At 40.7% G+C, this 14,282-nt stretch overlaps 1 protein-coding gene across 4 annotated transcripts; it reads right to left on the reverse strand.

Moving 5' to 3' along the window:
- Positions 1-690: 690 nt before the first annotated feature.
- LOC142398804 (tropomyosin alpha-4 chain-like) lies at positions 691-11,796 on the reverse strand. 4 transcript variants are annotated; one of them, XM_075482996.1, is made up of 9 exons: positions 11,451-11,792; positions 8,922-9,047; positions 4,491-4,624; positions 2,474-2,591; positions 2,279-2,349; positions 2,113-2,188; positions 1,787-1,849; positions 1,634-1,703; positions 691-1,055 (listed from the first exon to the last, which is right to left on the reverse strand). In XM_075482996.1, the coding sequence occupies exons 1-9, from the start codon at positions 11,562-11,564 to the stop codon at positions 973-975; spliced, it is 855 nt and encodes a 284-aa protein (XP_075339111.1). In that variant the 5' UTR covers positions 11,565-11,792; the 3' UTR covers positions 691-972. The 4 variants fall into 4 exon arrangements, with proteins under 4 accessions (XP_075339111.1, XP_075339113.1, XP_075339112.1 ...); XM_075482997.1 differs by lacking the exon at positions 691-1,055 and adding an exon at positions 1,226-1,450 and having other exon boundaries at positions 11,451-11,796; XM_075482998.1 differs by lacking the exons at positions 8,922-9,047; positions 11,451-11,792 and adding an exon at positions 6,246-6,592.
- Positions 11,797-14,282: the final 2,486 nt, after the last annotated feature.

The following is a 14,282-nucleotide window of genomic DNA, read 5'->3' on the forward strand; positions in this document are numbered from 1 at the left end:
AGTTTCTTACATCCATCTTGCCTATATTAATTTCATTATTCAGGACTCATCTTTGGCCTGTTTACAACAGTCCATCCTTTTTTCTTTAATTAATTTTCTTACTCATTTATATAGTTATTTGGTGCTGTTAGATGTGTACTTAAAGGTCTTTTCTGACACTGCATAACACAGTTTGCTCTAAAATGTTATGATAATCTTTTGATTTAATTTTATATTCGTTGCATTCAGGGCCTCTGGCAAAGCAGCCCTATAACATAATAAAACCTCCACCATGATCAACTGTGGGTGGAGACAAATATTAAAAACAGATTTCAAAATGAGCTCTGCTTTGATTTCCTTGATCGATAAAGAATAAACACTGGAAAGACATTCACGAAAGCTTTTGCAAAACTTGAGCGTTTACTTTTTTGGGCTTTTCTTTACATTTTTGTGACCCGCTTTGCCTTCATCCATGGAGTATTACTCCTGCGTAATATACAGTAGGGACTGTAGGAGCAGACTCAGCAGATAAGAAACAGCAAATTGACTGTCTTAGTGGAGCATACTTAAAACACAGTGCATGTTGGCACTTGTAAACTGAAGGGCGAGCTCTTCTCCTGTCACGCCTCATAGGTGTGTGTTGAAATTACGCAAAGGACACACACAAACTGAGAACAGTACACTGAAACAAAAGCCACCAACACTCAGACATTTGAGACTTAACATTGAGACTAAAATCGTCATCAGCTTTATTTGTGCCAAGAGTTTTGTCTACACTACAATTTCCAGCACCAATACTGAAATTGTATGGACCCAAAACCAGTTTTAAAAAGGAAAAGAAACATAAATATATAAAAGGGGTACATGTGTTTAACAGTCACAGATGGGAGTGAAATTACAAAGAATGGATGGCATGTAGAATATATCTTTAAAAAAAAAAAAACTTTTTATTTTTAAAAACAATTTTGACTGTTGGATGTTCATCTTGGGGGTTTACAAGCTATTGAGCTCCTGCATTGTTTGGTCCAGGAGGCGGTGCATTTCTACGTTTTCCTCTTTCGCATGCGATAGGCTCTCTGCAATAAAAAGCAGCAAATGTAAAATACAAAGGTTAGTCAAATGCATCACAAAGTAGCCGGTACCATAGCAAACTATTACTATTGTACTATATATGTGATATATACCCCGACAAAATAAAAATCACCGGCAGAAAACAGAGTGAGTCAGTGAAAGACAGAAAACAGGGTAAAAGAGATAAATATCTTTATTGAGATTCAGTTTAATGCGAAACGAGAAAGGTGCAGTGAGAGCAAAGAGACTTAGAAAGGGTTCCTAAAAAGCAAAAGAGGGACAGAGAAAGTAAAAACATCCTAGGCCAGATGCAAGCTTTACAAGGTGTTCATATCATTGAGGGCATTATCCAGCTCCTCACTGATAGCCTTGAATTTGAGCTTCTGAGTGTACAGCTCGTCTGTAGGGCAGAGGGAAAGCAGGAGGAAGATGCAGAATCGTGAAGACCAAGGAGGAGGAAAAACAGAGAAATCATAGAGAGAAGATTAAAGATTGAGTAAATTCAAAGATTTAACCCAATGTTCAGTAAAGAAAAGGTGTAGCTTGTGATAAGATTGGAGAGGAGGACTAAAATGAAGCGTACCTTCCAAGTCATCTATGGTCTTTTCCAGCTTAGCCACTGTCCTCTCTGCAAATTCTGCACGGGTTTCCGCCTTTGTAAAAAAATAAAGATATTAATCATCCAGACACAGCTCACCTGTGAGAACATAGGCAGCTCAGACAGATGAGAACTTACCTCCTTAAGTCTGTCATTCAGGACTTTAATCTCCTCTTCGTATTTGTCTTCTTTCTGAGAGTACTACAAAAGAAAAAGTTTTATTCATTTTCTTGCCAAAAAATAATTCAACCATTAGCATGTTATGCTGCAAGACATCTGACTTTTTGCAGTTTAGGAGCTCATTCAGAAAATAATAAGATGGTTGAAAGCAAATATTTTGAAATGTATAGGATAAAACACGTTATCACCCTTGAGCAAGGAACTTAGTGTGCTGCAGCTCCAAAACAACTGCCGAGTGACCGACTTATGTGTGTGTGAAAGTGTGAAGCTGGAAGGAAACTCACCTTATCAGACTGAGCCTCCAGAGACTTGAGATTGTTGGTGACATTCTTAAGCTCTTCCTCCAACTCACCACACTTACTGAGGGAGCAGGGAAATATTTCAACATGTTATCTTAGTAACATGGTGCCTTCATGAAACTTCTCTTTTATTCACTGAATTTTTGCTTACAGTTCTGAAATTTCTGCCCTCTCCTCTGCCCTCTCCAGCTCCCCTTCGAGGATTACCAGTTTACGGGCGACCTGTTATAAAAAAAGACGGAAAAAGAAATAAATTAAAAAAAAAAAAATCACAGCTAAGCAAAAGCAGAAACAAGGACGGATCTATTTGAAAAAGGGGAAAAACAGCTGAGCTATGCGTCTTTACCTCCTCGTATTTGCGGTCGGCCTCCTCTGCAATGTGTTTAGCTTCTTTGAGCTGCATCTCTTGGATCTCCATCTTCTCCTCGTCTTTCATGGCTCTGTTCTCAATCACCTTCATGCCTCTAAAGATGAAGAAGATACTCAACCATTAGCTCAACAAAGAGACTTCACAGCACGATGTCACTCAAGTGATACCACATGTAGAAGACTTGCATGATGTGACTTTCGCTTAAAGGGATATGCCACCCCCAGGCCAAATTAAGTGTATCCCCGCATTCCCGAGACATAAATAAGTGTGTGGGAGCGTTTTCCTGGCGACCCAGGCATTGTCCGAATCTCACAGCACTGACCACTGCTTGGTTGTGCGTAATACATACATGCTAGCGTTGCCAATCGAAATATTTCGCCCAACGTGAATTAATTTACTTGATTTACCTTCTAATTACTGTGTGAGTGGTGTACTTTCACATCGAGTGCAAATGACTGTAAATCTACACGGAAGGTTTGGTTTGCTCATGTCGGTTTGGGAACTAGTTTCCAGTGCGGAAAACACAGCCGAAGCACACTCCCCGCTACGTCATTGGGAATGTCCCCCCTGGCTGCTTCACGCTGGTTTGTTTGAGGAAGTCGGGGGGGGGGGGGGGGGGAAACCAAACCTTCCGTGTAGATTTACACAGTCATTTGCACTCGATGTGAAAGTACACCACTCACACAGTAATTAGAAGGTAAATCAAGTAAATTAATTCACGTTGGGCGAAATATTTCGATTGGCGACGCTGGCGACGCTAGCATGTATGTATTAGGCGCAACCAAGCAGTGGTCAGTGCTGTGAGATTCGGACAATGCCTGGGTCGCCAGGAAAACGCTCCCACACACTTATTTATGTCTCGGGAATGCGGGGATACACTTAATTTGGCCTGGGGGTGGCATATCCCTTTTAAAAAAAAAAGTTAGCACAGGTTATGACTGTATAGTTTGGGTTGTGAATCTGCCGGCTCTCGTCCTAATTTTGTGAAGATGATTAAAGCGGCACTATGCAACTTTCAGTAATACGGGGTTTGTTTACCATGCAATACACACCCCAAAGCTGTAGGGGGAGCTCCGTAGAAAATAAGGCGACAGTCTAGCCATATTATATATTACTACTCTAGAAGCTAACCACATTCAATTTAGCCGTCGAGGTGTGTCTTATCAGGCTCCCTGGCTCGGCTCAGAGCCCTTTAGACCTGCCGTGAAGCAGTAGTTCTCGGCTCTCGTGTGTCGCGAGACTTCCAGAGGTAAACAAAGCACGCGGCGCCACAGGCAAAGTTGCAAGCGCTGTTTCGGGCTAGGGCCACCAGATGGAGATGGAAATGTCACCGTTTTCATCAGAACGGGTCAGCCAAGCTATCTGATGATTGCCAAGCAATTTTATGACCATGAAAAAGTTGCATAGTGCCGCTTTAAGAAACTACAAACGATCCATTACAAAAGTCAGAATATGAATATAAAATTCAAGCCAAAAAGTCGAAAAGCTTTGACGATCTTGCAGTACTACCAAGTATCCCAATAATTCTGTAACATTTATGGTCATTGCTCAGTTTTTACGTTATAACCTCACAAGAGAGAGCAAATATTTCCAGAACCACCAGCCTTGCAAATTTGTCTCACCAGTGTCAGTAAAATTGCAATGTATTTAGATGTTTAAGTAATGCGCCTATGGTAAAGAGGTTTTTAATCTTTAATTTGGAGAAAAATCAAATCTAAAACACGCGGAGAAACATTGAAAATGTACTTGAAGGACTCTGGGGGGTTTCCTCACAGCTTAAAGTAAAAATGAGGGTGGCTATAAACCTGAGTCAGTTATGTCCATTTGCTCTGGTGCTGGTGCCATTTGCCAATTCAGAGTGGCTTACACCTACACACCAATACCAATGGATTGTGGGTGGAGTAGTACATTGGGTTTTGGAATGAAACACAATATTTTGAAACCTGCATGATAATAAATAAACCTGGATATACAGATCTCTGCAGATCGTCACCTTTCACTCTCATCCGCAGACTTCTCAGCCTCCTCCAGTTTCTGCAGGGCTGTGGCCAGTCTCTCCTGGGCTCGGTCCAACTCCTCCTCCACCAGCTGGATGCGGCGGTTCAGAGATGCCACATCTCCCTCAGCCTTTAGTCACAGAGACAGAGAGAGGTCAGAGGTCAGCCAGGAAACGTGTAGCTGATTAACCAGGAAAGGCTGTTGCTGAGGAATAACATTGAAGACAGACAATATTTTTTGAAAATCCTTTATTTCCAAAATTAGCCAAATGATCAATTGTTCAGATTTTACAACCTTTTCACTGATTGTTAGGGCTTGAGCACCAACCTGTGCAAGGAAACTCTTAGATTTGAGAATTCTTCTTCTCCTTTTATGAAAAGATCACTATTTTCGAAGAGCTAAATGTGCCCAAATTCCCATGCATCTTTGCAGACCATTCAGAAGTGTTGAGAAATATTTCATTGGTTTGGTGCGTGGGTGCGGCTCAGCGCCCCCCCCCTTCTCCCAGGCCCACCAAAAGTTGACCCCCAAGCTAAATTGCCAAACATGTAAAATCCCAACGTCAATATGCCAGTTAATATGCCCAAATTTTACATTTCCACGAACCCAAATTTGAAAGCATCTTCAAGTGAGTGTTGGGTCATAGTCATTGCTCTGCTTGTTGGTAACAGGAAGTCTGCCTTAAGAGCCAAAAACACCACTGAATACATTAATTTGGTGTTTTCTATACACGGCGTACACAAACTTTACAATTAATGATTTGGCTGCTCCATAACTCTACACACTGAACACAGGCAGTGAAACACAACTCCTTCCTGCAACTTATTTTCACAGTACAGCTGTGACGTCTCCATGGCTGCCAAAAAAAAGGCTCCTGTGATATCTTCCGGTGTGCATAAAGGTGCGCGGGGCCTGATATCTGCTACGTGAAGCCTTGACTAGTTTGAAACTCCCTGAGCCGTTACCGTTTTGCTGTTTCACCTGTGGCATCCACAGTGAGTTCTGGACTTTGCAGTCTGACCAGAAACATGCTGACACAGGTTTTAACCCTGAAAAATCTGCAAAGGCGTACGGCTGGCTTGCTTCTTTACAGGCTGCTTCCTGTAGGGCTGATATCACAGATAAACATGTCTGTTCTCTTCTTCCTGTGTGGAGGGTGAAGAGGAGGAGGAGGAGGAGGAAGGGTTACAGGCTCCTTATTTCTGACAGGCTTTATGTCAAGTGTTATTCAGTCAAAAGGCTCAAAGGGCGAGCGGAACAAAGACTTCTCAATGTCTAAACCAGAGCAAACAGTTTCCTGGTGTCTTAAACTCTTGCCGGGGAGGAAATCCATACAAACGCTGTAAAACCTACAATCTTTTCATGTTTAAACAGACATCCAGTTAATGTGATACCGAAGAAGGAAGCTCTCTGTGCATTTCTAGTTGTTTGAGTGGATCTGGGGCGGGTTGATGTTAGGTAACGCAGCCGAACAAAAGTCTGCGGGCAAACGTTGCCACATTAATGACGCTCAACGACCAAATAGAACTTCAGCCAATAAAAAATTAAATAAAAATGAGGGTGAAAAGTAACAACTTTACGGCTAAAATAGTTTGGGATTTCTTTTTAAGAAAAAAAAATGTCTATGCGTGTCATTCTCGCTACTTGCAGTCTAACACTGGCTTACAGAGAGCAGGTAAATGCTTTAGTCCTCAGTATAAAAAGATGCCTCACAGGCAGAGCAATGCGTTTGAAATGATAATTATCTCACTTTTTCGCGCAGTTCCCGTTCTGTGTCCAGCTCCCTTTGTACTGCCAGTGCTCGGTCTTCTGCCTCATCAACTTGCAGCTGAAGAGTTTGGATTTTCTTCTTCACCAACTCCATGATTTCGATTATTTGGTTTCCTCGATCGCGGTGGAGAAAGAGCCCAAAGGGACAGCAAAGTAATCTCTAACAGCGAGCTATTGATTTGCGCTGAAGCGTCAGGATCCGAGGAAAAGTTTTTTTCTTCTTCTTCTTCTTCTTCTTCTTCTTTCGGGCAGGAAATCAGGGAGGTGCAGGGCTGGGATGGGATGGGTAAAAAAAAAAAAAAGAGGGTTGGGAGTTTTCAGGAAATTTATGACGAGATCCTCCAATCCTGTGAAGAAGTCTGACTGAGATGACATCACAGGAATCAGGAGGGGAAGGGACTGAGCTGTTCCTCCACAAAAGAGGTGTGTTATGTCACTATTTGTGCGAGTGGAGTTCTGGGTTTTTCTATTGTGGACTTATATGGCAAACGTAAGGTGTTGCGCATTGTGCGTTTCCCTGCTCTGATCAGAGGGAGGGCTCTTTGTGACTCATCTGTTGATTGAATCATACATCGACTGTAACATGTTTAATCAGATTGTATTGCGTTAAGCGTGGGATTGCGAAAAGTGAAAACAGGAGGGACAGTACAGTAATCAGAGGTCTTGAGATTTAACTCCAGAAGGAGAGGGTCCACGGTGGGGAGGGGCTGTAATAATCCCGTTCAACTGGGGCTGTTGAGCCCAGTGGCTTGGAATGTAAATTGATTTGTTTGCAGACATGACCCCCTCAGCGCCTCCTCCTCCTCCTTTCTTCTTCAGCCTGGGTTTATTCTCTCTGTCTGACCTCTTACATGCGTCAGCATTCCACAGAACCAATGGAACACGTAAGAGGAAGAAACAATGGTGGTTATACCCAGAAAAATGCACCTGAAATAATCTGTTAGCTCCTTTACTCTTTGAGGTCTCAGCTCATCTGTTCTCTGTGGGGGCAGAGAGCTGCACTGGGTGACTTTACTTACACATGCTTTGTATGGAGTTCAACTGTATCAAACCATTATTAACCATTCAGACTTAAATATTCAAAAGAATAATAAATAAAACATGGGATTTGAGAATCTGCTTGTACCACTCAAAGATAATGAATGACATGTGATCGATTATGTGTCAGATTACAAAATGGACCAGAATTAGTCCAGGTTTCATTTTTTTATTGAAGTGCATTTTGATCACCACCAATAATCACTTAATTTCATTTTTACTATATCTTTGAAATGAGTTGATTTGATAATTAAGTTTTGCATATTAAGTCTGTGACTTGGTATTCATGTGAGATTTTTAATTTATGATTTACAAATATTGGAAGAGTTTATAAGCCTACATTTCACACTGGCCAGCTGTCACTATGATATTTACACAGCAAATGTTACTTCTTAAAAGGATGTAGTTTTGAAAGGGATCAAAAGGGAATATTTATGTCATGAAAATATTATGGAGCAATGTCTTCATTGTAATTGTAATTTAGTAATCTAAAGGTATGAGGAAAAGAAAACATATTTCTTTCCTGTAACAAAGTTGATCGATTTACAAATTGCATAAATTATCATGCCCTTTATGTTCAGACACTGACTACATTCAGAATAATCTGGCCTAGCCCTGTCAAAACCACGACTAAAACCAAAGCGTTCTATTTTTTATCAGTCTTATCAGTAGTATTATATTGTTCAAACTAGTCTGCCTCCATTTTTCTTTTATTGGCCCTTGTCCTTTAGACATGATGATAACACCTACTCATATCTCACCTTTTTGTCTAGCTACTTTTGTTTTTACTTGAAAAATATGTTTGTATTTGTTATAAATACATCACTTAGATGTAGGTGCTATTTAAAGGCCAGTTGTCGTCCACCATTGCACACGGTCTGCGTATGCACTGTAAGGCCAAATAGAGGAGAGCATAATATCTCTGTTCCAAAAAAGGCCAAAGCATTGATTTCATTAGAAACTGCAGTATGGGGTTCTCTGTTTGCTTTAGCTGCATTCCTGGAATTCCTGGTCGGCTACAGGCTGGCCAAGTTTTGTCTGTGCTTAAGAAAAAGCTCAGTTACAGACCTCAATGAGCAACCAGTAACTTAGTGATTCTCAACACGCTTTTCTCAACTCGGTTAAAGGATAAAAGTTAAAGGATAAAAGTTAGTTTTTCCATGATTCATTTGAGGTTTGTTAGTTCTTCAGGGAATGAATAGCAGCGCAAAAGACAATTCTTTCATAATGATAATTCCGATTGCATACTTTTAATAATTCGTTGAATTGTAAATTATCATGTAAATTCAGTTAAGCTGACAATCTTGCTATTCCGATTTTTTTGTCACTTTAAACAACCAAACGCTGTGAGTGCAGACATTTCCGTTTTGGTCTGTGTAAGCAGGAGAAGTAATGCTAAGTGAGTGCAGCCAGCACTTCATTCAGCGATTTTGTTTAAACTAATTTTGTTAGCGAAGAGCCTCTGTTATTCGTCTTCTCGCTGTCTTGGACTGATATCAAGTTAAGTCCGTCCGTAAGAGAGAGGATATTGATACTCTTTAGGAGAGAAACATAACAGTTGTGGTGGCACTGTAATGTGAATAATGTGTTTCAGATAGCATCCTTGTGGTTAACTCACATCTGTGGCCTTCTTCTCCGACAGTTCCAGTTTCTCCTGAGCATCCTTCAGGGCCTCGGAGTACTTGTCTAGCTCGTCTTCTGTTCCCTTCAGTTTCTTCTGCAGAGCGAGCAGCTCATCCTCCAGCTGAAAGACAACAAACAAGACGGAAAGTCCGTAACCAAGCAGTGTAGACACATTGTGAATGAAAATTGTGTTCATTAATATTTTCTTTTGGTCAAAGATTCAGGCTTTCATCTTGGGGTATACAATGAGATTCTTGTTCTCTTTTTGAATGCTCTGAAGGGTCTTTAAGCCTTTTCTCACATATCCAAACAGCTGTTTTCACAGGTACAGTGTTTGCGAAGAAACTGAATCTGTTTCAGCTGAAACTCAAACTCATCAAGTTTTTAAAGAAATTTCTGCAAGACCTGATCTCTGTTGTTTATATGAAGACATTCTGAGTATATGATTCAAAATGAATGCTGGGGTCATTTTTTTTACAAAATTTGAATTGTGTCTCTATTAATTGTTTGTTTTCTGCCTTTTTTTTCCTGCCTCTTGTTGCTCGTTTTGGGTTTTTGTATCCGTCTATTCTTGATATGCTGGGTTTCTTGGAAAACTTGTGTGGATAAATTCTATAACTAGGTGCCTTTTGTGCCTAAAATTAGATGAAGCGAAACTGTGTTCACCCCTACCAGAGATACAGGGCTGGGTGGTTGGCTTTGAGAGTGTGTGTATTGTGTGTGTGTGTCTTGTTTCAGTAAATAAAACAAAGAAACAAAAAAGTTAAACATGCTTTCCAACTACAGATAACTAGTAATTTTCATCTGTGGTGCTCAGATGTAAGTTTCATATTTTGGATATAATGATTCCAAGTATATTAGTTTGTAGTAAGTGAATAATAAATGCAAATAAAAACCTTTTTTGTTCAGCTCTCATTGAGTTAATTTGATTAGCTGGTTCCTCTGTATATGGAAAGTCTGTCTTTAATTAGGACCCATCCTCTGATATCTATAAATATCTTTATAAATTTGGATGACAGTCTCTCCAGGTGTTGTTTACGGTGCCTGTCAAAATAATCAAAGATTTACCGCAGCTTTCTTTTCTAATCAATCATTCTGCCAACAGTTTTAATCAGCACTTTTTCATCAGTAGAAACTAGCTAATATGTAAGGCATTTACTACAAAGTCTGTGAATTATCAGGACTAACTGGGACATTCCTTCTGAAAAGACACACAGCCCCTGAATGTTTGGAATTCTTTTGTAATTTGAGCGACCTGGTCCCCTAATTGCTGCTGAAGTCCAAGCCTCTGTTCTGTGTTATAGATTTTGAAATTGTATATTGGTCTTTTGTGTATTTTCAGAGCCCCCCGTCAGCCTAACTGCACTCTGGTGTTCAACTCTTCTTGCCAAAAATAGCACAGAAAGCGTCTCTTCGCACTGCTTGCCTCTCTGCCATCCTAACAAACTAAAGAGCGCTGTGTGATCTTCTAGGATTTCATGCTGACTGCTTACTGATGTGGGGGACATGGTGGGGTGCAGCCCATGTGTGCAGTGTTAGTGATGACTGTCACTCCTTGTGCTCTCTGAGGGTTTTAGTGCATTAGCCATAAGTAGGATGATTCTTTCCACTTGCTTTGTTTTCAACTCCCTGCTCTATAGCATTCCTCCAGTACCACCACAATGATGACACCACCTCCAACTGCGCACTAATTGCCTCCATTAAGAAACCTCAAATACCCTATTGCATTTCCAGATTCTGCTTGGTTCGTCTCAAGAGGGATAAGTAAGCTATCATTAAGTTAAGATTAGAAATATCAAGCTGTGAGAAGCTCAAGCACTACAACACCAAATATGGATGTTCTGGATTTGTCCTGTTTTCTTTGCAGATCTTAGTTCAGATATGGATGCTTTGCAACTTAGTTCAAAGAGGACAAAGCAATAACCATTGTATATTATGTGTCTGATGCTCACGTGGCTTTATAGAAACCCTCTGATTCACAGTCAAGTTTTGTAGCACTTATTTTGTGCTTCTCTGCAGACGCGCCCCACTTTCTCCTGCCTACAACGCACCAGGAGACTCGGTATCAGCTGCTCCCTGTAATTTAGCAGTAGGAAAATACTTGACATTTTCTACTCTCCACAATCTGCACATGCTTTCCGGAGATGCAGTTTTTTGTTTTTGAAATCACCAATGAAATACATTTTTACACTAATATTTTATTTGCATTGAATAAACCATTTAAACTATAAAATGTTTTCTTTAAATTTATTTATTTTAGATATTGTTTTTCATAAAAAAATACTACTAATGTTCTTTGTGACGCCTCAGATTTCAGATAACAAAATGAAGTAAAATTACATGTTGCTGAGACCAGATTAGTTTTTGCAGTAACCCATTTATTTATAGTGTACACAGTATTTAGTCTGTTCTTTTCTGTATTTCATTTCTTTGGTATATAAATAGTAAATGCTCATTAAAGTCAAGTCATTTTCAACTTTTAAAGTGCATCCTCTGTCTGTGATGTTCTCTGAAGCTCTCTCACCTGCTTGCATTTATCTTCCGCTGCCTTCTGATCGGACTCTGCCTGCTCTGCCCTGTCGATGGCATTTTCCTTGTCCAGCTTCAGCATTTGCATCTTCTTTTTGATGGCCTCCATGGTGACTGTTGGCTTTTAGTGTCTCAGTATATAAAATAAGTTTTGTTTCTTCTTCTTGCTCGGTGGAAGACGCCTCAGGAGCACCCGCGGAGCAACTGGCAGATGGGGAGTCGAGCAGAGACGTTGTGGGGAGCTCAGAGTGGAGGAGAGTACAGGAGGATGCAAACTGAGAGTCAGTGGAGCTCTGTGTGATTTAAACTTGACTGGAGGTTTGGAGGCAGCCCCAGTCCCCAGTGACAGCCCTTTCCCACCCGTTCACCCCTTCTGACACTCCCCGCCTTGACTACTTTAGAACTTACTGTGCCCCCCCCCCCCCCCCCCCCCCCCCCCCCCCCCCTCTAATCTAAACTTCACCTCTCATGGACTTGGAGGGACAGCATGATTGTACTTGTTTGTCTTTTTTTGTTTGTTTTGAGAGAGCTGGAGAGGAATATCAGACAAGAGGCAGGCGAAAGATCCAGTACGAAGGCATCAAAAGGACATTGTTCACGTTATTAAAATAAGATCTGTTTCCCCCCTCTTTTTTGTGCTTTTACTTAGGAATGTTCAAATTGATGTTAATACCAGAGTTGGTTAGAAAGGACATAGTTTTCATTCTACCACTGAATGAAAAAGGGCTGGATGGAAAATGATCCAGCCAAAGAAAATTTTGGGGGAAGAGCTGTCTGCTCGGATCTACAGCAGGCAGGCGAAGCGCTACAGCCGAGCGACACAGACACAAACCACAGGTCCACTGCAATTAAGCTCCTCTTAATTACCGTTGGTTTGACAGACTGATATTTAGATTATTTTTCTGATGATTTGTGAGACTGACTCCAGGAATATGATATTTGCACACATGAGAGATTGAAAAAAAGGAGCAATGCATTGATCTTTGCCACTCTTTAATAGCAGGGTATTGAGTCAGAACTGATTCAGAGAATCAGAATTAAAAGATGAAAAGTAAATAGTTAGTAGGGGATCATTTCTGTTTCTGTGTTGCCATTCAGGATTGATGGTGATTTAAGAAGTTATACGTCTAAACTGATTTGGCAACAAGTCGGAAGTGCTTGTGTCTGTACGTGTGCTGGTCACATGTTGATGATGAACAGGTCTGCTTGCCTTCAGCTCTTCTGTACCAGCTGCCCTAACTAAAAATAAAGATGACTAGGGAACCCAGAGAAGAATCTGTCGAGTCGTGGCCATCCAAGTCACGTCTGAAGATAAACTCTGACAAATACATGTCTCTTTTTCATGTTACTTTGACATTAATGAAGTATGTTTCTTCTTATACAGACACCATCCTGACTCTTCTTTGGTGTAGAGGATGCTGTTCAGGCTGGGCCACTTTGAATCAAACCTGACAAATGTGTGCTGTTTTCTGTTCTGTCTCTTGATTTTAGAGATTCTGCACGAGATTTGAAAACTTTCCTTGAGTAGATAAAGAAGTGCGAGTGTTTACAACCCTGTATGTATCTGCCTTAAAAAACTAAATGTACCTTTTAAAAGCTATTTGAATTGTCAGGATAAATGCATTGTCAAACAGCCAAGAGGTTGTTTTCTTTAGTTTAGTCTGAAGATTCTTATTAGGACAGATTTTAAATCACATCAACAGATAGCTAAAGAAGTACAGTATTATATATATACACAAGCACACAAACTCTTTAAAACTTCTTTGTTTCTGTGTTATCAATTTCACCTCCCAGAAGTCTCCCTGAAGAAAAATATCAAGTTTAATCCGAAGGAAAAGCAAGATGCCAAAATCTTTCCTTCCCCCAAAAGTAAGAGCCTGCCAATTCTGTATGTTGAAGAGGGGAGCTCTCCTCAGCAGAAGAAGGAAATTCTGGCCTTTTTTGGCAGAAGTTTATTAGAGTGGAGGCTTTAAAATCGCAGGGTTAAAACAAGGTTACATCATGGCATTGAATGATAAGAGTGGGGACAGTGGACCTTATTTGGTCGGGATGCTGGCCACACATTGGGATTTCAAATTGCATGCACTGTAGAAGATACAGTCTTTTTTCCTGGAAGAGTAGTTATATGGTGAAATTTTGTTCAGGTTTTGCAGTGAAGAAAAAAAAAAAAAGGGGGGGGGGGGTGTAGCAAAAGCAAAAGAAGTCAAGAGAGGAGTTAAGGCAACAGAGACGAACAGACAGAGTGAATAAGGAGAGGAGTGAGAGAAATCAGAACCCTCCCACAGGAAACCAAGCTGAACTCCTCTTCTCCTTGTATGGTAAAAAACTCCCCCAAACACCACAGTATCGCCTTGGGAGTACAGTCAAAGACCTGCTAAGTATAAATCACAAACCTATGAGATCAACAGACTAGAGTTTATATGAGCACTACCACGAAGAATACAAACTTGAACAGTTGGGGTTTGGAATGATAGCAGCAGCGTAGATTTTACTCACTGGAAGAGTTGCTCTCAATGCATGTCAGGAGACAATAATGTACAACTAATACTCTAAAAGTCTGCTGTTGCAACACCTCCACATGTGAGTAACCCAATGTAACACCTGTGTGATGCACTGACTCACCGAGACAAGCATATTTGTCAACCAAATTAAACATGCCAGCCCTTCTCATCCCCGAGGCTTCTGTATCAACACGTCCATTAAGTGCGCAACAACCAGGTGCAAATGTTGTGTATGGAAGTGTTTGAGGAAAGGAGCAATCTGTTAGATTTGGTTCTTTAACTCAGTGAAGTTATTGACACCTTCCAAGACAACAATGTCTTGACCT

Source organism: Odontesthes bonariensis, chromosome 14 (assembly GCF_027942865.1).
Source record: "Odontesthes bonariensis isolate fOdoBon6 chromosome 14, fOdoBon6.hap1, whole genome shotgun sequence".
NCBI lineage: Eukaryota > Metazoa > Chordata > Actinopteri > Atheriniformes > Atherinopsidae > Odontesthes > Odontesthes bonariensis.